Source organism: Sinocyclocheilus grahami, unplaced genomic scaffold (assembly GCF_001515645.1).
Source record: "Sinocyclocheilus grahami isolate Dianchi unplaced genomic scaffold, SAMN03320097.WGS_v1.1 scaffold176.1, whole genome shotgun sequence".
Classification (NCBI taxonomy): Eukaryota; Metazoa; Chordata; class Actinopteri; order Cypriniformes; family Cyprinidae; genus Sinocyclocheilus; species Sinocyclocheilus grahami.
This window is the reverse complement of record NW_015505355.1, coordinates 1,622,397-1,647,911: the sequence shown is the minus strand read 5'-3', so window position 1 is coordinate 1,647,911 and position 25,515 is coordinate 1,622,397. Positions and strand designations below refer to the sequence as shown.

The following is a 25,515-nucleotide window of genomic DNA, read 5'->3' as shown; positions in this document are numbered from 1 at the left end:
ATGATGTTGAATTGTCTGTTTTGACGAGTATTCACGTAAACACAGTCGATTACGTCTTAAAGGTGCAATAGGTGATTGTCTTCAGAAACATTTTTTGTTATGCTGGTTGAAAGTCTCTTCACATCCCGATAGCAATCATTAAGTTAAAGGGATACTCCACCCCAAAATGAAAATTGTCATTAACCACTTACCCCCATGTCGTTCCAAACCCGTAAAAGTTTCGTTCGTCTTCGGAACACAATTTAAGATATTTTGGATGAAAACCGTGAGGCTTTATGATATTAAGTTGACTAAAACTAAAAACAATTCAGATGACTAAAATATGACTAAAACTAAATAGCATTTCTGGGCTTGAAAACGGAAAAAAAAAAATTTAATTGGTTCACTCCGAGCAGAATCCATATTTTAACGTTTCCGTTCCTGCATTAGAGTAGAAATACCAGTTAATAGCTTTTTTTATTAAAACAATTTTCTTTGCCTATAATAATAATAATAAATTACAGCATTTTCTTTACTCAAAAAGAAAAAGAAAAGAAAAAACAGGAAGAGATCTGGTATCTTAACCCGCTGCGCTTAGTCACAGCCAATACAGCGTCATCTTTTTTAGATTTTGGCCAAATGTAGGCTACTAAACAAAAGAAAAAAATCTATTAACACTTTAAAGACATTGAAGTATTTTTAAAGATATTTAAAAATGTTTGCTGCATTTTTAAAACACGCTACTTGTATATACCTCTGACAAATTTACAAAGTTGTCAGAGGCTCTTCTGAAAAAGAAAAATATGCATCACCATGCTTTTATATTTTTTTAACATTTTTTTTTAATAATAATCCACATTCAACAGAAATGTTTAAAAACAAACATTACTTTCAAATGCATTTATATATATATATATATATACATAAAAAAAAAATATATATAATAAAATTTTAAAAAAAAAGTGTACCCTTGTTGATAACTGACTTTGCGTTATGGAAGCAACTGCATTTTCCATTTCAAAAATAGTAATTAGATGCAAGCAGTACTTGGGTTTCCAGATAAAACGAACAAAATCTCCAATATACTGCAGAATTACAGAGCATATTCACCATCAACAATCTGAAGTACAGATTTCATAGAACCGTAGAATTCTGGTCATTTAAATGTCTGCTGGTTTTGAAGAAAGGCATCTCATCCTAAATTTTCCTCTAATCTGACTTAGATTTACTATTCGCATTTGTGCAGTGAACCTCGATGCACTACTCTACGCTTCATAGAACAGAAGGCAGAAAAAAGCCAAAAAAGAAAAGAAAGGAACAAAGTGAATCTATCATTACAAGAGTTTTAGACAGCAGTCATTTATTCATATCAACGAGTCCCCATTTTCAATGGTTCTCTTACATCCAGCTCGTGTTTTACAAATAGAGAAGGGGAAAAATAAAAAATAATAAATCAAATATCTCCTTTTGAATCTGCCTTGATTACCAACTGATTTACAATTGAAAAATTCATATCTACTGAGAAAACATGACAAGGACCAACCCAAACAGCCAAATTTCCTCTCGCGCGCCCTGACCTGTTCATCCACGGGTGGAGGAAGAGACTACAAATCAAATTGCTGTCAGCAGAGGGTGAAGCATACTGAAATCCAAAGTGCTTTCAGGAAGGCTGAGAGGACCGGGGGTCTAGCGGTCCATCTTGACCGGTCTCTGGAGGGAGGGAAGATCTCGACGGTGGATAGCCAGCAGTCTCAGATCCTCAGATGGGACTTGTGTTTGACCATGTATCTGTAGAGGAGATGAAGGGGATAATGAGCTATATAACACTATTGAGATTACTAATAGGGTTGGAAAATACATCATTGCTCTAGTATTTAATTAACCAGGGACAGGATCACATGACAAACTTCAAAAGACTACACAATGATCAAAGACGTACATCTGTAGGATATTTACATACACCAAAAATCCAAAACAAAAATATTTGAGGTCTACAGGTCAGCAAAACACATGTTCAATAAGACGGAATTAAAACATATAAACGATTTACACAAAAGTTTAGTGTTCCTTTTTTTGAAAAGTTATATTTCTATTAGTGCTGTCAACCGATTAATCGCGATTAGTCGCATCCAAAATGAAAGTTTTTGTTTATGTAATATGTGTGTGTGTACTGTGTATATAAATACACACACATACATTTGGAAAATATTGACATGTATTTACTTCTGAAAACATATATAACATCAAAAATACTGTCGGAACGTGTTCCTCTCTAGTGTGTGCCATGCTACAGGTGGACTGAAAGGACACGGAGCTGCAATCCTGACCTGTCTAGTGTTTCCCAGAAGCGGAGGAAGACGGGCCGGTCCAGATGTCGTTTGTGGTGGCTCAGCTCCAGCACAGTCACGTCCCACTTCTGTACGTTTGGGTCCATCCGTGCCTCGTCATACTTCAGGTGAAAGGCTCGGACTAAATGAACATAAGCATGCAATGAAACCCACTCTAAATATATTGTAAATAATGTGCTGCATTTACCCTGACTAAACTCACTTTTGGCAAATATATCCACGGGGGATCCATCCGGCAGCAGCCACGGCCAGCCCTTGAACTGCCAGGCAGGACCCTGGACGAAGACGGCCACTACACGATCCCTGTGAACAAACGGCGACAAAATCAGTCTCAAACTGACTGGTTAGGCCCGAGTTATTGCTTATGAAGAGCATTCAAAATCGGTAATTTGAGCTTGCTATTTTCAGTTTTGGGGGATGAAAGCATTGACAAAACAGTGGCATTTAATTAGCGATTCTCCGATGCCACGTTTGACAGCGAGCATCTATTTCGAGAAAACAACATTGATAAACCTCAACAGCTAAACAAGTCTGCTGTGTGGATGCTAGGTCTAATCTGACAATATTGATTTCTCAATTTTAATTCATCTTCATTTTGATGAACCGATATTGATTATTAAAATCACAACATTGCTCTTTAAAGTTGAGTGATAAAAACATCACTAAGCATTACTCATAGCACACCTAATTGCAATAAGCTTTGTGCCTTTTGTTATATTTGTTAAAAGCCACAAAAGACAACAATATACCTTTACAGGATTTTGCTAAAAATATGCATTATATGACATATTCATTATATTGTACTTAACCTGTTAGGGATGTCTTCATTATTTAAAGTACGTTTGAATAAATCTGTCATGAAAACAAGTCACTACAGCCACAGCTTGATGGTTTTATAACCACAGTGAACTGGAGTAGAAAATATAAAAAAATTGTACACAAAGACTGCCTTAATGTGCAATTGAAATATTTATATACAACTGAGCGTTGATTATTTTTAAAAACGGCTTAATTGACTATTAAATAAACTATTGAATTTTTTTTTGGTTAAAAAAATAATTTGTCGAATCAATTCAATCATCAGGCTTTGGAATGGATCTATTATTAACAAAGTCCAACATGAACCAGGCAGATCCTGTTGATTGAAAATGATGGCCACTGCGCTAGATGAGCTCACCAGTCCTGTGGGGCGAGTTTGAGCGGCTGGTCGATCACTCTGTAGGGTACTGTGACACTGATGTTGGCACCGCCTGGCTGAACCTGATCTTTACGTCTCTGCAGCAGAACCTCGTTGTCCCTCTGAATGCCCAGCTTCTTCTTATCCTCTGTTGTGACAAACCTGCCAAGAAAAAACAATTTTAGCAGCCAGATAAAATACATTTTATATGCATTCATCATTGAATGTCTTCAGACACTGTCTAACACACAATTGCATGCACAGAGGATAAAACTCTTGGTACCCTCTCATGTGAATCACCTCTGAAGGTACGTTCACAGGCCTGAGGGTAGTGGTCGACCGATATTGTTTTTTTGACAGACAATATTTAAGAAATTTGAAATCATTTGAAAATGGATTAAAAAATAAATGTGTAAAATAAACATGCTTATACTTTGAATGACAAAGTATTTTCACAAATAAACAAATATTGAATCAAAATATAATTTAAAAAGTAAACACTAACCAACAGAGCACTCAGTATTCTGGGAAGTTTATTGTGTGCATTGGGAATCAAATTTTTTCAAACAAAGCCAAGGTAACACTCATTTTACATACAGCACACAGTGAAAATGACATGAATATGGCAGTGGGCAAAAGCATGAAGCGCAGCATAATTTGAAATCACGAGTTTAAAGACTGTCGATCGCGCGTCTCAGTGAAGCTGAACTGTCCTCCTGTCAGCATTCAATTCACACGGACCAACCGTCATGCAGAGAACACGCGATCATGCAGGATACAAATGCACACTTCATAAGATCTCACAACTGGATCACAGCTGGATTCAACTAAGTTTGCAAGGTTTTTTAAATTTGATGTTCATTAGTCATTCAAAGATTTGTTTAAATGATGTAAATGCGTATTTGCTGAATGCTGACGGCAAACAACGTTACATTTTAATTCCTTTGTTTAACAGTTCTGATATTAGACAGACTTCTATCCGTGGACAGAACTGTTAACAACGACAGCGAACAAGAGGGAGAATGTGAGCACTGCGTGTTCAGGTGCTGCTGTTCTTCACGCTGTCAAAATAAAAGTACCGCCACGAACGCATTGGCCAAACAGAAAAACTTATCGGTCGATGTTGATATTTGAAACATGCCAAATATCGGCCGATATATCGGTCGACCACTACCTGAGAGCAGCTTAAACTTTACACGTTCTATCCCAAAAGATGTCAGTGCAGAGGAAATATTAGCAGAAACTGCAAGAATCACTCTTCTGATCCTAAATTGTTATTATTAAATGCTAAAACCCAACCTACACCTTGTATATACCCAGTGTATTCTGGAAATGCATTTCACATCTGTATATAAGGCAATGTCAATGGACTACTCACACTGAGCCTCATGACACACTTCTGTTTTGAAATAATACAACTTAAGTTATTTCCGGTTATGTATGTTTTAGCGATGTGCTGTAAACATCTAGTTGACTGAAATGCCTGTTAAAATGAGAGTCCGTGGGATGATTTCAAAATCTGGATATTTTCAGAGACAGGAGAAGAGATATTCTGATGATTGTGGTGTATTTTCCAAACTCGACAGAACTTGAAGTTTTATCCCCCTAATTGTTATTATTAAATGCTAAAACCCAACCTACACCTTGTATATACCCAGTGTATTCTGGAAATGCATTTCACATCTGTATATAAGGCAATGTCAATGGACTACTCACACTGAGCCTCATGACACACTTCTGTTTTGAAATAATACAACTCAAGTTATTTCCGGTTATGTATGTTTTAGCGATGTGCTGTAAACATCTAGTTGACTGAAACGCCTGTTAAAATGAGAGTCCGTGGGATGATTTCAAAATCTGGATATTTTTAGAGACAGGAGAAGAGATATTCTGATGATTGTGGTGTATTTTCCAAACTCGACAGAACTTGAAGTTTTATCCAAAATAAGCATAAACATACTGTACGTGATTGTTTCAACAGTGTCAGTGCTCTAAACTAGTAATGGCAACGCTGCAGTGTGTGTGAGATATGATAAGATGAGAATTAACCTATCTGTATTACCATGTATGTCATATGTATGTCACAATTCTGTCATTTTTCATTCATAGTCATTTCACTTTATGTAATGCCAAAATATGAATATTAACAAAGTAGTCAGTTTAAAATTAATTAAATGTTTAACATTGTTAAATTTCTTTAAGGCATTTTCCATTGTTGCAAGTCAAAAACTTAGACATCAGACAGATGAATTAAGAGCATTAGTTGATAAATCATTTGGTTAACTCACCAATAAACACTAACCGCAAATTCTGCCATTTATTTTTAAAAGTTTAAAACATTTTGGTGGCAAGAATAAAGGTGGCAGTAATACAATGTATGTGTCGACATACCTTCCATGCTCATTCATGTTTATTTCATGCTATAACTAGTAATATATAGGAGATGAGGCATGGCTGAGGTGAAACGCATGTGAGTGTGTGTGCCAGATCATTTCTTCGCAGAAGTGTTATTCAAGCATCAGCCACTGCCTCACTTCTCTCTGAAATTTGCATGTGTGTGGTGCCAGTTGATATTCTCACAGGTAGTTCAGGTGGAATGCAATATTGTAGATAAACAGATGCACATGATGGAATAACCCTCCATTTTGAGACGTATTTACATAACCGGCATCATCACAGACAACAGATTTTTTTCATCATGGATAAAATGTACAAACCAAGCTCATACCACCGTTTTAGATCGCCTTCAGGAAATCACCCTCACAAACAGACCATCATCTCACTTTTTCCATCAATCACCATTTTTGGCAAAGAGCATTTTATCAGTCCAAGCATATTTCTCTCATTCAACTTCATCATTTCTTAAAAGTTCTGAAACAAATTTTTTCTCCCGTCTAGGGAAGAGGAAGACGAGTGAACATATTCCCAATAAAGCCAGCTAGATCAGATGACCCGATGGCCTTTTTAGCCAAACCTGGCGCCCAAGAACAACTGGTTTGACTGGTCAGAGTTGGTTAACTTTTCATGGTGACCTGTCACTTTATGTTCTTCTAAGAAAGGCTTCATATCAGTTTTGACTAAAAACATCTGTAATACTCTAACAGGAATGAAAGGCGTTTGTTTTTTGATAATTTTAACTTAATTTAACAGCCGATCGAATTTAGTCATAACTTTCCTATGAATCATCTGATCAGCACTTACTTGAGGTCCTGTAAGAGATCCTTGGCGTTGAGCATTGTGATTAAAGATGTTGTAGCTGCAGGGATGATGATAATGGGAGTTCTAGAACCTGGAAAAAAATTTGTTGTTGTTGTTGTTAAAAATAAACCAGCTAATTGCAGTGATCCTGCTTGTTCAAAACAGTACATTTCCTTTCCTCATTCATGTAGATAAAGACATACCTTTCTTTTGGTTAGGCAGGGGTCTTGCTTGAGAGACTAAAGACAAGACAAAACAAACAAACAAATAAACAAACCAAATATGGACACATTGTTATTCTGGCCAGAAATAACTTGGAAAAAAACCAAATTTAATTTATGCACATGCTACTACTATGAACATTTGTAGTCATTAGATGAACATGTTTAACACTTCATACATGTCTAAAATTATGCAGATGCAGGACAATTTGTGCTTTGCAATGCCATCTCAAGCTTAAAAGAGCATTGCTCGTTTATCAAAGAGGAGATAAGAATGTCAAAGCTTTGTACAAAACATTCCTCACATATCATACTGCAGGTACATAAACACTGGTTTGTGTCAGCGCGTAAGTGCATTAGATGAATGTTAAAATTATTATTTTTTAGACATTCTTGATCTTAAGTAGTCAAGAAGAGGGTGAAGGTGAAGTGTGTAATTTCCAGTGCCACTACTGTCAACAAATGGAATGATAATCTCTTTAAACAGGTTTTATACAAATTTAATTTATGCACATGCTACTACTATGAACATTTGTAGTCATTAGATGAACATGTTTAACACTTCATACATGTCTAAAATTATGCAGATGCAGGACAATTTGTGCTTTGCAATCAATTTATTTTAGCTACATTTAAATAAACAAATTTAGTTGGCTAACTTTCAAAATTTTTTTGTTTTATTAAAGGTGCAGTAGGAGATCTTGGAAAATGCAAACTTTAGCCTGATAGCACTGAAAGGGAACGTCCCACCCTCTCTGCAAATCGCGTCCAAAGCCACGCCCCCCTGAATGCATGAACGTACACCAGATCAGACGACCAGTAAAAGTACTACAAGACCAGGAAGGAAGATCAGGTTGTTGATGTTTGTTAGACATTCTTGATCTTAAGTAGTCAAGAAGAGGGTGAAGGTGAAGTGTGTAATTTCCAGTGCCACTACTGTCAACAAATGGAATGATAATCTCTTTAAACAGGTTTTATGCTACGTGAGTTTCAGTTAAAACAACAAACTCACTGATCATTAAGTTAAGCGTTTCAGCTACACTGAAAAAAGATTAATTGAATTTACTAAATTGTTTCAAGGTTAGTGGTTGCAATCAATTTATTTTAGCTACATTTAAATAAACAAATTTAGTTGGCTAACTTTCAAAATTTTTTTGTTTTATTAAAGGTGCAGTAGGAGATCTTGGAAAATGCAAACTTTAGCCTGATAGCACTGAAAGGGAACGTCCCACCCTCTCTGCAAATCGCGTCCAAAGCCACGCCCCCCTGAATGCATGAACGTACACCAGATCAGACGACCAGTAAAAGTACTACAAGACCAGGAAGGAAGATCAGGTTGTTGATGTTTGTCTACCATCCTCGCTCTGTCTGCACAGCGTACGTGAACGCACTGATGAAGTATCCCGTCTGCGCAAACAGGGTGCGCGGGGGTATGCAAATACACATGTTGACAGGCAGGTAGGAAAGCCAATAAAAACGCTTGGAACGAACATTTCTTATTAATCATGAATATAAAATATTAAATGTCATGGTTGGATATTTACTGAGTAATCTACTGTTTTGTAGAGGGGGGGTCAAAATGGCAATTTTCACCTGAGATTCAGAGCTAAATCACAGGGGAGTAAAAATGATTTCAGAAATATGGCAGCACCATGTTGGGGTACTTTTACACAGAGATTGGTAGGTCTATTAGTAAAATCTGCATTGCATTATGTGCCAATGGCGACCTATCCAAAATGAAACTGCACTAAGTTCCCCCCCCAATTGCATGCCTGTAACTCAAAAGCTTTAAAGTCCCACCGTAGTCAAATATTTTATCCCTTAAAACTCATCTTTGATCATCAAAATTACATTTAAATTATTTTTCTTATGAAAATAATTCTTATGCCTTAAAATAGCTTGAAAATAACTACACCCTTGCCCTATTTACTATACGCGGATTTATGAATATGCAAATTAGCCCCGCCTCCACTAAGTCAAACCAGCCAGAGCCTCCTGATCCACTGAACTGTAGTAAACACAAAACAATGGCATACACGGATAATGACTGCTAAAACTATTTAGCAGTTCTAAATTCACATTAAACCACGGCTTCATGGGTTTTTTGCTCTAATTTGTTTTTGGTTTTGTGCTGGTATTGGTATATTTTGCATGCTAGTGATAGGAATCGATCCCTTGACGTGATTGGTTATTGAATTGTGATGTAGCAAACCGAGGGCGGTTTCAAACCACGTTTCTGGGACAGCCTTTGGGAAACTACAGTATTAAGGAGAAAATACTCAGCATTGGTGTTGATTAATGGATTGACACATGGTTTGTCTAAAAGCATATTAAAAAACACCACAGGCAAATAAACAACAAAAAAATTGATTTTCACTACAGGGGGACTTTAAAGATAACAATGCCCTTTTAGATATTGGGTCTTAAACTTTCCTTTTGGCATCTTAATTTTTAAGGCCCTGTATGGTTTGGTTCCAGAGATATTGGAACATCAATATGGCTTTCAGGAGTAAATCGTTAAATTGTACACATTTTCAATGGTCAAAAACCAAACGTGGGTCACTTTGCAAAAATATGACGCTTCTTTTCTTTTAAAGAGGAATGTCTGAAGAACAAATAATATTGAAACTAAAAATGTATCTTGTTTACTTGTCAAAACAACGACATAGAACATACCTGTCTAAGTGCCACAAATATTATTTTTCCAAAGTTTGCGTGCCTATAACTCAAGAAAGTATTATAGATATTGCAATATTATTTTAGATTCTAGTTCTTAAACTCTTCTTTTGGAATCTTTATTTTCAAGGCCCTATATCAGGGTTCCTCAAATCTTACCTTGGAGGTCCAGAGTTTAGCTGCAGAGTTTAGCTCCAACCCTGATCAAACTCAGCTACCTGTGATTTTCTAATGATCCTGAAGACATTGATTAGCATGCTCAGGTGTGTTTGATTAGGGTTAGAGCTAAACTTTGCAGGAAAGTGGATCTCGTGGGCCAGATTTGAGGATCCCTGCCCTATATCATTCAGTCCCAGGGATATGGTGATCGCAATTTTCAGATTGTTGAATAGTACCCATTTTCAGTGGTCAAAAACCAAATTTTGGTCATTTTGTAAATAGTTTAAGAACAATCTCTGAAGAATAAATAACTTGGAAATTAATATTGTATCTTGGATCGCAATTTTCAGATTGTTGAATAGTACCCATTTTCAGTGGTCAAAAACCAAATTTTGGTCATTTTGTAAATAGTTTCTTTAAGAACAATCTCTGAAGAATAAATAACTTGGAAATTAATATTGTATCTTGGTTCCCTCTAATCAAAACAATTATAGAACATACCTGTCTGAGTGCTAAAAATTCACTGAAATTGTGAAGTTGAGGCACAATACATTTCTCTCAGTAGAGTATTCATAAGAGTCTATATTTGTATACATTTTCAGGAATATTTGGAAGAAGGGTTTTTGTTCATTTTAACAGCTACCAAGAGTTCAAACAGCATTGTAACATGTTTGAAACAAATCCCAGGGAAAAGTTGTGGCTTTTGCCACACATTGCATTCACATCAAACTAAGATTTGCCTAACCTGGATTTATTAGAATTTCTTTTTCTTTTTTATATAATGTGAAGCATACTCAGATCAAGTAGTATCTACTGTACATTCCTAAACCATGGGTTACTGTTATTATTTGCATATTTGACTGTCAACAGTGATGACTAGATAAACAAAACCACATTTGGTTTTTGACCACTGAAAAAATGGGAAGGACACAACAATTTGGACACATAGCTGCACTGGGATCTCAATATCAACCATTCAGGGCCTTAAATGAAGAATCCAAAAGAAAAGTTTCTTAGGAACCAGAATCTAAAATCATATTGAGATAACAGCAATACTTCTTGAGTTACAGGCATGCAAATTTAGGGAAAAAATTATATTTATGACACTTAAACAGCTATGTCCTATACAATTGTTTTGATAGAGGGAAACAAGATACCTTTCTAGTTTCAACATGACTTATTCTTCAGACATTCCGCGTTAAATACAATAAGTATGGTATTATTGTAGCTGGGTAGTATTCAACAATCTGAAAATGGAGCCTCACTGAGATCCCCGTATCTCCGGGACTGAATGATATAGGGCCTGGAAAAAGAAGATTCCAAAAGAAACGTTTATTAAAAACTTGAATCTAAAATTATATGGCGGTGTTTTTAATACATCTTGAGTTATAGGCACACAAACTTTGGAAAAAGTCATATTTATGGCACTCACATAGGTATGCTCAATGCAGTTGTTTTGACAGTGTTGAAACTAGAGAAGTATCTTGTTTACTTCTGTTTATTCTTCAGACATTCCTCTTTTAAAGAAAGGAAGTATATTTATGCAAAGTAACCCACATTTGGTTTTTAACCATTGAAAATGTGTACAATTTAACGATTTCCCCCTGGAGCCATATTGAGATCCCGATGTCTCTGGAACCAAACCATGTAGGGCCTTAAAAATGAAGGTGCCAAAAGGAAAGTTTGTTAAGACCCAATATCTAAAAGGTCATTAAGATATCTTAAATACTTCTTGAGCTATAGGCATGCAAACTTTGGAGAAAAAAACCTGAAAAGTGCCTTTTCCCCATTTTGAAATGGTCACCAACGGCACATAATGCAACAAAGATTGCTAAAGTCAACCAATTATAGACTAATATAGACCTACTGTGTAAAAGTAGTATTATGATACTGCCATCATTCTGAAGTCATTTTTACTCTCCTGTTATTCAAGCTTTTCTTTCTTCAGAAAAGGCTCTGAATCTCAGGTGAAATATTGCCATTTTGACCCCCCTCTACAAAAAAGGGGACTGCTCAGTAAATATTCATCCATGACATTTAATATTTTGCCTTGCATCACTATACATGTTTATATTTCTTCAGAAATAATATAAGCAAAATCATAAATTTGATCTGGGGAAGTTTTTGAAATTTGGTTATATGACCCTATAGCTTTTGTTCAGGAACATAAACGGTTATCAGAGACTGATCAAACAAAAAAACACCAACTTCTGTCTTGCAGCTTTTATGGCTTACAGGATTAATATAATAATAATCCTTCATAAAAAATATAAGGGAATAATAATGTCACATTTGCAATATTACACCTGCATCATGTTGCACAAAATATTCCTGTAATCGTCAAGGAAGTTCATCCATACCTGGTCTGGGAACAGGCTGCATAGCTGGTGTTTGGGCCTTTCTAGCAGATGCACCTTCCTACAGAGAAAGAGAGAAACAAGAGAAAATGCAATGGTGATGAGTCAGATGCACTTCAATTAGTTCACAGGCCAATCAAACGTCACCGTTTTGGGTGTTTACATGGAAATTATAACGGTGGCATTTTCAAAGACTAGCACTTTGAAACCCGTTTTCAAAAACATGCGTTTTCAGTCCCCAAAACGCCGTTGTCGTTTAAACGAACAGGCAAAACACCTAAAAAGTTTCCAGTTTTTGGCCGAAAACGTTGTCGTGTAAACAGCCCCTCAATGTTAAAGTCAGTTAAAGTGATTTTGTGCCTGTTTGGGATGACACAATGCGCTGTTCAAGCTTCTGGAGAGTCTGAAGTAGTGAATTTAGGTAAAGGGGTGCAGAGCCAGTGTTTTTTACATTGAATTTTACATGAGCAGCTATTGGTAGCCAGTAGAGGTGTGACGAGACATCCCACGAGACGAGACGAGACTGGGTTCACGAGAACGAGAATATACTTTAAAGAAATCTTCAATGATGAAATATATAGGGAAAAATAGTCTTTTATTCAACTGAAAAACAAAATGCAAAAAAGTAGGTGTATTTTGAAATCCACTTGTACTTTATGAAATTAAACATCTATTTAAATAAATTTTATGTAGTAATAAACATGTAAACACTGCAAAATGTTTTGACAAACTCAACTGACAGGCAAGTTAATTGCACAAAAATTATTAGTATAAATAAAAATAAATAATAAACAACAAATATCCCTTTAAAGTGGAAGTGAAGCAGTCAGTCAAGTTTACATTTTTTAAAAAGATTTTTGAAAAATAGTCTTTTATTCAACTGAAAAACAAAATGCAAAAAAGTAGGTGTATTTTGAAATCCACTTGTACTTTATGAAATTAAACATCTATTTAAATAAATTTTATGTAGTAATAAACATGTAAACACTGCAAAATGTTTTGACAAACTCAACTGACAGGCAAGTTAATTGCACAAAAATTATTAGTATAAATAAAAATAAATAATAAACAACAAATATCCCTTTAAAGTGGAAGTGAAGAAGTCGGTCAAGATAACATTTAGTAAACTGATTTCCACTTTAATAAAAATATATATAATAAACACGATTAATGTATCCATTTAAAAGAATAAAGCAGTGGTTCCCAAACTGGGGTGCACGGCCAGGCTGAGGGGATAGTTTGGGCCCTTTGTAATCAGTTTTATTTTTTCCCAAATTCCGTTTTGTTTTTCCATTTTAATTTTTCTGGATTCCATTTTTTTTTTCTTTTAAATTTTTCGACTCCTTTTTAATAGTTAAATTAAATTGTATTAATTAAAAAGCATGTCTAATTAATTAAAATGATGAAACTTATACATTTTCATCAATTTATTAAAAGTTGAACAAAAACATGTTTAAGACCCTATGAAATGTTTGATTTTTTCCTCACCATATTATTTATATTTTTATTGTTACCAAATTCTGTGTTTTAGCATGTCTAATTATTTGAATGCATAAAACATCTTAATGTATTCATTTTTTTTCTTAAAGTAGCCTTGTGAATTTTTTTCCCCTCAGAAATTCTGTGTTGTGTATTTACATTTTTCTGATTATCAAATGAAGGCATAAAACATTAATATAATTGATCATTTATCTTATAATTATTGAAAATTAAGCAAACAAGATTTTTTGGCAAAGAAAGGGGATTTACTATAAAAATTAAAACATGGAAGAAATGTTTTGTGTGATTATTCCTCAAAAAATAATGTTGGTTTCATTTTAGTAGTAGGCTATGTATATTCTACTGAACTATAGTTATAGGCACAATGCCTTCAAATCAAACCGGACTTTTATTTTGACGGGTTGCCGTGAATACCTTTACAGTTCAGTTCTGTGTATGAGATGATGCTAGTTTTACTCAAATCAAATACTAAAATGCTCATGAAGTGACTCTCAGAGCAGTTCTGGAGATGTTGTTCATGTGTTTACGTCCTCATTTAGTGAGACGGCAGACGCTGAAATCACCGCAAGTGTCACGCGCGCTTCAGTATGTGTGTAGTAAATGAAACCGCGCGTCTGTGCCATTCATTAACAGAGACCAGCAGAACATGCAGGATTCATATTTAAATCGACTTTTGCAGCTTAATATTTAAAGATACTAGTCCATATCGTGATTGGATATAAGTGTAATGACCTACCTTTGATTAATTCATTCAAAATCTGACATACTCCGTGACATTCCTCGTTAAACTGTGAATTCTGTTTTTATGACTGCATAAAGACTACACTGCATAATTTTCCCGCTTATCATGCGGCCACTTGCCTGATGTGAACATAAAATATCTTGCATACCACCACTTGTGAACGAGCCAGTGTAAAAGGTTTTAAAGGCTACTCTTGCTGACACATTCTAGATTAGTTGCAGAGATGTAAGCTACGTGTAAATGGTACTGTTTTTCCTCTGTCAGGATGGAGTTCATTTGCAGTTATTCATTATTTCAGCTAAAATCTATGCTTTTAAGACCAAGCAGAAGCATTGCTGACTGATTCCTTTGGCACTGTACCAAACTAATGCACAAGCAGCAGTCATATTTGCTGTTGCTCACTTATCACAGCCCACATTTCAACAAAGCAGCTTGAGTGAACACGGACAACATGACTAATTTACATGAGCCCAAGAGCCTGTCAGAACTAAGCATTTTTTTCTATTTTTTTTTAGTAATAGTTTTATTTTAATATTGTTGCTAGTCTTTTTTACAGAAACCCTGAATTACCAATAATGTCAAGCCTTAAGCTCCGTTTAATATGACAAATATGAATTTTCATTCATGTGTGGTTGCGAAGTTTTATTTCCAATTTTAAAAAAAATGCATGACTGACTGATGTTTGGTTATGCTTTCAAATTATATCAAATATGAATGTATCTTCTTTAAAAGCGGATTCGATTTTAGGTAAACAAACTGAACCTTACTGCGAAGTATTATGCAATAACTTGCTTTCATAAACAAAACAATTAAACAAATAATACTTCTCATGTAATTTTGGTTACATGTTGGTTTAGGGAACAATCCCACCATTAACTAGGACTTACCTCAATAAATTCGCTGCTTATCAGAGGCGGACAAAGTACACAACTGCATTACTTGAGTGAAAGTACAGATACTACTGGTCAAATACTACTCAACTACAAGTGAAAGTTGTAAAGACAGGTTCTTAAGTAAAAGTACGACAGTACATGCTTTTAAAAGTACTTAAGTATCAAAATTAAAAAGTAAATGCATTGTTTTATTGTCACATTGTTGTATACTTACAATACCGTATGCCACTAATGCAACCTACTGAATACACGGATTAGCTTGTATTATCTTTGGAATTAAGAGCTTTTATGTTACCAATCCTATAGAAACGGAACAACTGAATGAAGATAAATCAACTTAATTTTTTATTTAACACTCATACAGCTACATTGAACTCATTTTAATACTCGTTTAAAAGTTACAAAGTTATTTGTCAAAGAGATATTGAAGGCTATGATATGGTTCATTTTAGGCAAACATTGAAAATAAATTTTTTTAGTCTTTTCAGAATACTGGAACATGCTCTCTCAGTATGGCCATGGGTGTGCAAGTTGCGCCAAAAGAACCATCTTTTTTTAATTTTGCCATCAACTGATCAGTGTTCTTAAAATGCTCATAAATCAGTGAACGTCACCACATGTGGCTAGGGTTTGGTATTGTTTTAATTTTATCCATTCCGATTCTGATTATGGATTTAAATTCTTATCGACTCCCAGTTTATATTCCAAAGTTGTAAAAAAAAGCGAAGTAAAACATTTTGACCTGTGTGATCATTTAACCTACTTATTGATCATTTATTTGCAAAAAAGATGTATTTATTGTGCAGTGTTTAGATTTATATACTTCCTTGACCAGTTTTTAGCAGCAATTTACCATGTTTTTTTTATATATGGTAATAGCAGCCATTTTTGACATATATTAGCCTACCATTTGTATTGCCATAGTTTAACTACAAATATTAAACTATAGTGACTATAATGAAACTTACATTTGTGGTTACTGTAGTTTTACTACAAATAGCATAATTATGGTTACTATAGTGAGAGAATAGTAAATTTGTGGATACTGTGATTTTACAGCAAATACCATAGTTAAACTAGTTACTATAGTAAAAACATGGTTAATTTAACACATTACACATTTACACATGCGCGTTCACACAGAATAAAAACTATAAATTTTCTCTGTCATGTAGATCAAGGTGTAGGTCATCTTTATTTACCGTATGCCGATCATTTATCTTCTATGATCTTTGATCGTAGCGCTCGGCCTACGTAAGGCATCACATACAGTTGTCCATTTAAAATCAATGTGGTGAACTCACAGATGATCACACCACACTAATATGTGCCTTTTTCGTCTTTTATTATCTTGTGTAAAAAAAAAAAATCAGCCAAACATCCATTCAAAGCTAGGCGGAAAACTGCAGGCTTAGAAATACTGTAAGACTTGGCAACACTGGAAGGTCCTGGCAGATCGCAGGCCGGATTTTCGCAGAAAAAAAGGGTTCAGTGAATAAATGCACACACTGGAAAAACTGCTAAATATAACGACTTTCTATAGTATATAGAATAAGGCATTAATATGTGCTTTATAAAGAACTAAAACAACCAATATGCTAGTAACATGCATACTAATAAGTAACTAGTTAATAGGGCTGTACGATATATCGAAATTATCGCAAAAGTAAATATCGCAATTTGCATATCACAAGGGCGTGAGATATCTGAATCATTTTAATAATAGGCTACTTAAATCAAAACATTGCAAAAGGTCAAAGTTTTAGTTCGATGCATATAGCAGAGAATTGTTTGACGTTAAAAAGAGTTAAAGTGCAATAAGTTGCAGAAAACAACTCTTTGCCGTCTCGTCTTGCTGTCCGACTCACACCTCGCACAGCGTATCTTCCGTTCTGCCGCACATGTGCAAAGCGCGCGCACACAGAGGGACACATTTCAGACAGCGTGAAAACACCGAGTTGATTCGTCTTTCGCATCTCCTCAGTTTTGAACAGACACATACACACAGAATTATGTCAATAGTACCCGTCTCGACAATCATTCTCGTAAACGCAGTCGGTTATGTTTTAAATGAATGTAAACAGCTGAGAAAGAAATCGGATGTGTATCATTATACTGGATCCATGCAGTCGGATTTAAATGGACAGCAGCCTATAAATACGTGCTGCTGAATACGTCACTAATGTTAAATCAAACAACAAAACAGCTATAACAGTCTAATCTAAATTTAATTCATACAGTGAACACTATGCAGTGTTATTTTACACTTACAGGTGCATCTCAAATTAGAATGTTGTGGAAAAGTTCATTTATTTCAGTAATTCAACTCAAATTGTTTTCAATTTTACTCGCGTGAAAGTACAAAAGTACTTGATTTTTTAATGTACTTAAGTAAAAAGTACTGAGATGAATGTTTATTTAGCAGTTTTACATAGGCTACTTATATCGTTTAATTTTATATTAGCATTTATTTTTTTATAATCCTACTGCTCAAAATACCTGGGATTTTCCCAAAATAACCAATAAGAAAATAATGAATATAATAAGGAAAATATAATTAGATTTTCATAATGATTTTTTTCTTCTCAAACCTTGTCTGTGGTGTAAAAACACCCCTGGCCAAATGCCCCCAGAGGGCATCACTTCCCACTTTGATAATTACTGTAGTTACCATGTTCTGAACATCACAGCCTTTCTTTCTCCCTCCGATGTAATCTATCTAGGTGGTTGAATAAACATATTTGGACTTTATTTCTAAATTACCTCAATTTAGCACCAGCAAGCTTGTTAGCTAGACAGTTAGCATCAGCTAACAATATTTACTTATTTTCAGTATGGTTATTATGAATAAACATTCATATCTGTCTACTCGGCTAGTTAATCCAAAGATATATAAAAATGTATACTGTTGATAAACAATATAAAAACAGACGTCATATAGGGCTAAGTGCGTAGCATTTTAATAAAACTGTTAACATTACGGCAGCGGGGAATATGAATGTGCATGAGTTATTTTATTTAGTCTGTGTCGGGGGTGAATCCAGGATTTTCATTTTAGGGGTTTCCCAAAATAACCAATAAGAAAATAATGAATATAATAAGGAAAATATAATTATATTTTCAAAATGATTTTTTTCTTCTCAAACCTCGTCTGTGGTGTAAAAACATCCCTGGCCAAATGCCCCCAGAAGGCATCACTTCCCACTTTGATAATTACTGTAGTTACCATGTTCTGAACATCACAGCCTTTCTTTCTCCCTCAGATGTAATCTATCTAGGTGGTTGAATAAACATATTTGGACTTTATTTTTTAAAAATTACCTCAATTTATCACCAGCAAGCTCGTTAGCTAGACAGTTAGCATCAGCTAACATTGACTTATTTTCAGCATGGTTATGAATAAACATTTATATTTGTCTACTCGGCTAGTTGATCCAGATACATAGTAACTTAGGCTATGTGTGCTGACAAACAATATAAAAACAGACGTCACATAGGGCTAAATGCAAAACTGCTAACGTTACAGCAGTGGGGAAGATGAACGTGCATGAGTTATTTTATTTAATCTGTGTTATTTTAATATTTTTCACCTAAAACAGAGACTCTGATGTTAATGTGTCTGCAATCAAGCATTTCAGTGGGCTTAAACCGATCACCCTTTTGAACTTTTCCACGACATTCTAATTTATTGAGATGCACCTGTAATTATTAAATTTCTTTATCTGAATACTACGGTTTATCGATGCTGGTAAATTGTGTATTTCTTTTTCTTATAATGTTCACTTGCCTTTAATCATGTTTGAACTTTCTCAGACTATAGTTTTTGCTGTGGTATATGAAGAAGTACTTAAAGTGTATGGAAAGCAAAGTTACAATGATATAAAATTAGTGTCATTCTTTTTTTTTTTTTTTTGCATGTTCACACTGATGTTAAAATAACATTTTCTAATTTGTGACATTACTTTTTATGTAATGCTAAAACACTGCTGTGCTGGTCAATTTCAGAAGTTGTAGTGATTCTTTCTTTTCCAAGAAAGAATGTGAAACAAATTGGTTATATAATTTTCATTTTTAAATATTTTAAAATATAATTGAAATTGATTTTACACACTTTAAGCAATATCTTATCGCATATCGAATACCGCATTTTTTAACAAGGTATCTCATATCGCATTTTTCTTCAATATCGCACAGCCCTACTAGTTAATAGTGACAATTGGTCCCTAAACTAAAGTGTTATTGTAATTTTTGACCAAGGCATGCATTTAAAGGCAATCCCACTGAACTTTTTTCAACTTCCCATTTACTGCTGAGAATTCAAAACTTTGCATGCAAGAGATGTATGAAAGCAAGAAGGCAAATATTGCGTGAACGTAAAGTACACTCATTCCAAAAAAAAAAAAAAAAAAAAGTGTTGCAAAATAAACTGTTTAAAATAACCAGGAAGCGTTAATGATTTTAAGTCTTGCTGGAAATGTGTCAGCAGCATAATGTTCAGTGGGTGTCTTTAGGGCCTTTCGCACCGCAGGAACCTTTTCATAGTACCAGAACTAATTGTGGAACTACCCACTTTTCGGCGTGTTCGCACCGCCGGAACTGGGTGCGATTTTAGTACCGGACTGCCTTTTTCGAGAACCAAATTAGCTCCTACTCCGGCGCAGGGTCTAACCAGCACAACTGGTACTAATCGTGACGCAAGTAGACATTGATTGGCCAAACGCGTACAGAAACACCCTCACCCGCCATGATTTAAAACTTTGCAAGTATGGAGAACAGCGATAGATGGACGGACGCTGAAGTGCAGGCACTTGTAGCAAATGTAGCACCGCCAGTTGTCGTTGGAGATTCTTAGTCCTCCTTTCCGTTCTTTCAGTCGCTTTACGTATACGTCGACATTCCATGTCCATTATTGTGAAACCCGCGAGACACAAAAACACAGCGTCCTCTATCCTCCTGTTATTAATGTTGTTCTTTGTTTCTGTTGTTGAATGCCGCGCACAAATGACGACACTGTCGACCGGCTTACGTCACTTCCTAGTACACACTGTCGGTGCGAATGCAACCCTTTAAATGGTACTGGGAAATAGTTCGCGCAAAATCGTCCCAGTACATTTAGTTTTGGAACTAAAGCGGTGCGAAAGGGCCTATAAACTGTCAGGAGGGAGGGCGCTCTCTCAAGCGGGTCACATGGGTGGAGGGGTGTGTGTGTTTGAGGATGTCAGAGCAGTGCGCTCACACATTTTCACCTCCCTTCCCCCAGCAACTCCCCCCTAATGATCAGAACAGCAGAGTGGCACAGCACAAAAGGAGGAAGCTGCACAGCATCACTGTACATACAAGAAGAATGAAAGTCTTTGAGGAATAGGAGTGGAACACCTTCTCTAGCTCTGCATCGCATCATGTCTCAGTCAGCATTTGATTAAAGAGAGGCTGGTAACGGTCTCAGGAATTCAAATTGTGAATGGGGAAATGCCTGAAGCCATGGCCAAACTGGGAGAGAAAATCCTCTTGCAGAATCTGCATTTCCTGCAGATTTCACAATCAAAGAGATGAGAAGACAAGGAGTGGCAAACCATAGGAGGAGGAACAGACTAGAATGGCAGGAGCTATAAAAAGGTACAATGGCAGAGCACACAGCATCTATCTGCAACAGGACTGACGAACAGCAAGCGTCTCATTCAGTCCAAGAGAAAGGTACGTCAAACCAGACATCTGCACATTTCTATCCGAAGCTGTGCGGATGCGATTCTTTCTTCCCTGCAATCCAGGTTTCAGAGCATCGAGCCAAACGAATGTCAACCTGTGCGCGCCTTTTGCTTTTTTGATGATCTGGATGAGACAGAATTTACACGAAAAAGCATTTCAGTCTCTTGGTGTGTACTTACAATTAGCTAGTGGCAACACAACGGCTGTAGTGTACACTAAATCTAGATATATCAGAGAAGGGAAAATAACCTTTGGCCACGTTTACAGCTGGTATTTAAAGAGGACTTTGACTTTAAGTACAAAAAACACATTTGGAGAAACGTCTCTGGTGTTCTTCTGAAGTATCTTTCATGTGCCACAAAAGAAAGTCATACAGGTTTGGACTATCATGAAGGCGAGTAAATGATAGAATTCTAATTTTTGGGTGAACGATCACTTTAACATCCGTCTCAGATCATCTATTCACAGATGGTCAGCTGAGACATGTTGCTACTAGCTGTAAACAGTCATATAAAATGACCAATAACTAAATAAATAGTTTTTCATACAGGGTTTTCACAGATGAACAAGTTAAATTTAAGACATTATCAATACCACCTTGTATGAAATTTAAGAAATAAACCTGTGATGGAAACACATTATATTACATACATGTGTAAAGTGTTAAATATAAAAAGAAAAAAACATCGCTGTCATGAATGCTATTTATTATGATGATATACAGCAAACTTTTCATATCAGCAAACAATATTCCATACAAAATATCCCCACAAAAGCACTGCATCACTGAGATTTTTGGTGGTGTAAACAATTTATTCTGAAGCAATAATTTCATTAGTGTTCTATCAGCTTTTACATACTTAAGTCTGCATATTTTTTATATTTACCCCAGAACTTATTTACCTTTATTAGGCCCCATTTAAAAAAAAATACCTTTTTCAAATGTATATAGCTGCATCATCTTTCAAATTCTTACAATTGACCAATAAATTCAATATACACTATAGGGCTGTTACACTCAAATTAAATAACTTACACTGCAATATTACAACAGCAATAAATATTGTTACAATTTTTAAATGCATACTTTTAAACAAACTGAACCACCCGCAGGTGGCAGTAGGGGTGGGCGATATGACCAAAATCTTATATCACTGACTAATTTTATATCACGATAACGATATATATCACGATTAGGGCTGCACGATAAATCACATGTGATTATCATGCGCATCTCGTCAGTAAAGCCGGTTCTGTGATTAGTAGTAAATCTCCATCACCTGCTTTCAGATGGAGCGGCATTTAAAACACAGTCGTAGTTCGCTGACAAGCTACGCAATATCGCGTTCATAATCGCAGATGAATCGCATTCGATTATGAACGCGATATTGCGGAGCTCGTCCGCGAACTACTTTCTTTCTTGACTTTCCTCTCTTTCTTTCTGACATTTAACAACCTATACAGATCACATTTCTGTGTAAACCGATTATATAAAAATAGCACTGCACCATAGTCTGTGCACCCCAATCAGAATTTTACTAATAAAAACTTGTTGCTCAAAACCACTTGTTCTTCATATGTACAAAATTGAGAAGTTTAGATTTTGTGCACAAGATTTCGGCACATTAGTCAAAATTACAGATTGCAACAGCTAAACTATTTGATGAACATATTTTGGCCAGCATTGTCCAAAGGTGGCATGTACAACCTCTGGTAAACATCTGGCAATTTTGTGCATTTATGTAATAGTGGGCCATTCCGATTTGATGTTATTAGCCACTGAATGGGTTTATTTTTAATTTGGCCAAATCATATTATAGAATATGTTAGGATGTCCACCAAAGATGATGTATACCAACTTTTAATTTAAGGATTTCAGTTGTAGCACCCTTTGAGGCTATTCATTTGGTCATTCCTATTTTATAACAATCTGGTGTCGTCTCTTAATGCTTAACCTGGTTGAAATGTGGTTAATCTGGAAGCAATATAAAAATTTACTCGGGGGGTAATGCCACAGTACCAGGGTGGAACTGGTCCATCCAGAATGCTTGGGTGGATCAGTCAACGAAGTTTTACAGCATTTATTAACCTTATTTATTTTTACAAATGGACTCTTACTGTAAAGTGTTACCGTTTCATAAAAATCCAAAGTGTCATATTTAAAGATGGCCAGGCATTAACCCTGAAATTAGATACGTATATAATCCATGTATCTCTCACACTTTATGTTTCTATTTTGTAAAACTTAGTTATGATAAAAAAAATTTTAAAAAAGTAAATGAAAATCGAATGAGTTTCTGATTTGTTTGTTTCTGTCTGCTGCAAGAACATATGCACTCGCTTTCTCACATCAAAAGCTATAAATATGCCTGTTCGCTGGATAACGATACACACAAGATACCAGCTGGATATAACTAATGCAAATAGTTGGCAATAACAGTGATGTTAAATATTTGGGTCAGATTTGCATGCAATATGACATATAAAATGTCACGCAATATGACATTCAAACTCACATTAGACACTTGAATAAACATTGAATAAAGCACATAATACCTGAGATTATAATGGTCAGTCTAAAATAGAAACTTTGCGTGTCGCTGTTGCAGCTGGTTAGGACAAAAACTCAGATTAACATGGAAAATATATTTTAGGGATGTGCAATTATATGTAGGAAACCTACATATAATTGTATTTTTATGATAGCAGTAACTGTAAATGGACTATTGTAATGGGTAAATCAAATGCAAGCTAGCACAGTCCTAATTACTTAGCTCAGATGAGTTAATGTGCGTTTCTTATACCAGTAAAAAGTCATTTTCTTTATTATTTTCACTATTATTTTTAATTCTGTGATTTTTAACTTTTAATTTAGTTATTTTAATGCTTTAAAGAGCAATTTTAGATTGTAATGTTCTGCTATCTGTTCTGCAAACTATAAAAGGTACAGCTGTCATAAAACCAGAGAGAAAGGCTGCATGGCTAGAAACTGTAAAAACAAAGTCAAATAATAGTATGTGAGAGAGTCAGTGGTTATATCATTACGTTCCTATTGGTCAGTGTTAGAGGAACTCAGCTTAGTCTGACAGTTAACCTGCTTTAGTTTCCCAGCATAAGTTGCCACAGTGACTAGCTTGATAGGCCTATGTTAAATTTGCTTTATGGAACCAAATCATTTGACAATTAGTCAGACTAACTGAAATAAGCCTTATGAAACAGGCCTCGAGGCATTAGAAGTGATCATATTTTTTCCAATGCATCGAATCGCATTGTGTTGAATCGAATCGAAATCGAATCGCACTGAATCGTAGCAGGGGTGAATCGTATCGCATTGGTAACTACTTCATTTGTATCTTTAATGTATCGTAGGCTACGCATCGAGATGCGTATCGTATCGGCCCGAGTCATGAGATGCACATCCCCAATATATTATATTATATATATATATATACAGTGGGGCAAAAAAGTATTTAGTCAGCCACCAATTGTGCAAGTTCTCCCACTTAAAAAGATGAGAGAGGCCTGTAATTTTCATCATAGGTATACCTCAACTATGAGAGACAAAATGAGAAAAAAAATCCAGAAAATCACATTGTAGGATTTTTAAAGAATTAATTGGTAAATTCCTCGGTAAAATAAGTATTTGGTCACCTACAAACAAGCAAGATTTCTGGCTCTCACAGACCTGTAACTTCTTCTTTAAGAGGCTCCTCTGCCCTCCACTCGTTACCTGTATTAATGGCATCTGTTTGAACTCATTATCAGTATAAAAGACACCTGTCCAAAACCTCAAACAGTCACACTCCAAACTCCACCAAGGCCAAGACCAAAGAGCTGTCAAAGGACACCACAAACAAAATTGTAGACCTGCACCAGGCTGGGAAGACTGAATCTGCATGGCTGACTAAATACTTTTTTTCCCCACTGTATATATATATTTATTTTTTTACACATACACACATATACACAGTGTTTCCCACAGGATTTTATGACACTGTGGCTGGTGGTCCTCATTCCTTCTAGGGTGGTCCGGGAGTAAGCCCCCCGGAAGAAAATTATATTTTTTTCATTTTCATAAATCTGGTGCACTTTGAGAGTTCAAAATTAAGAGCTCCAACACAGGTTCTTTGTGCAAAGTAAAAGAAAAAAAGCTGGTGAATGTACTTGTTCTTGAAATTTAAAGGGGACTCAACCCTCCTTTTAGCTGTGATATAGTGTCTCAGTCTCACTGGTGAATTTGGAAGCCAAACAAATTAGAATAAATAGTAAGTAGTAATAGCCATATATTGTAAAACAATTGCACTGTGAAATAAATATGATTTTTTTTCAGGTATATTATTTTACCTTACTCTTCTGTAGGGAAATTGCAATACTTTTGTCCTAATTTCTACACTTGCAAGCAGGGCCTAAAACTAACTTTTACATCTGCCAGTGGCTGGTGACTTGAGAAAATTTACCGGCCATAAATATTTTTCCTTGCAATGTTTTTGCAAAAAACGGGCAGTTGCTACTACTACAACAACTACTAAACATTAAAAAAAAAAAAAAAAAAAAACCCT

The 25,515-nt window shown here is 35.4% G+C and overlaps 1 protein-coding gene across 1 annotated transcript in view; it reads right to left on the bottom strand.

The window, feature by feature from the left end:
* Window positions 1–938: 938 nt before the first annotated feature.
* The window catches only part of cdc73 (cell division cycle 73, Paf1/RNA polymerase II complex component, homolog (S. cerevisiae)), a 45,745-nt gene continuing 21,168 nt past the window's right edge, over window positions 939–25,515 (bottom strand). Inside the window, exons 11-17 of the mRNA XM_016283620.1 lie at window positions 12,119–12,176; window positions 6,906–6,941; window positions 6,706–6,793; window positions 3,505–3,666; window positions 2,530–2,630; window positions 2,307–2,448; window positions 939–1,767 (exon numbers count right to left, since the gene is read on the bottom strand). Of these exons, the coding sequence (XP_016139106.1) occupies window positions 1,731–1,767; window positions 2,307–2,448; window positions 2,530–2,630; window positions 3,505–3,666; window positions 6,706–6,793; window positions 6,906–6,941; window positions 12,119–12,176 (624 nt within the window). The 3' untranslated portion in view covers window positions 939–1,730. The remainder of the gene's footprint in view (window positions 1,768–2,306; window positions 2,449–2,529; window positions 2,631–3,504; window positions 3,667–6,705; window positions 6,794–6,905; window positions 6,942–12,118; window positions 12,177–25,515) is intronic.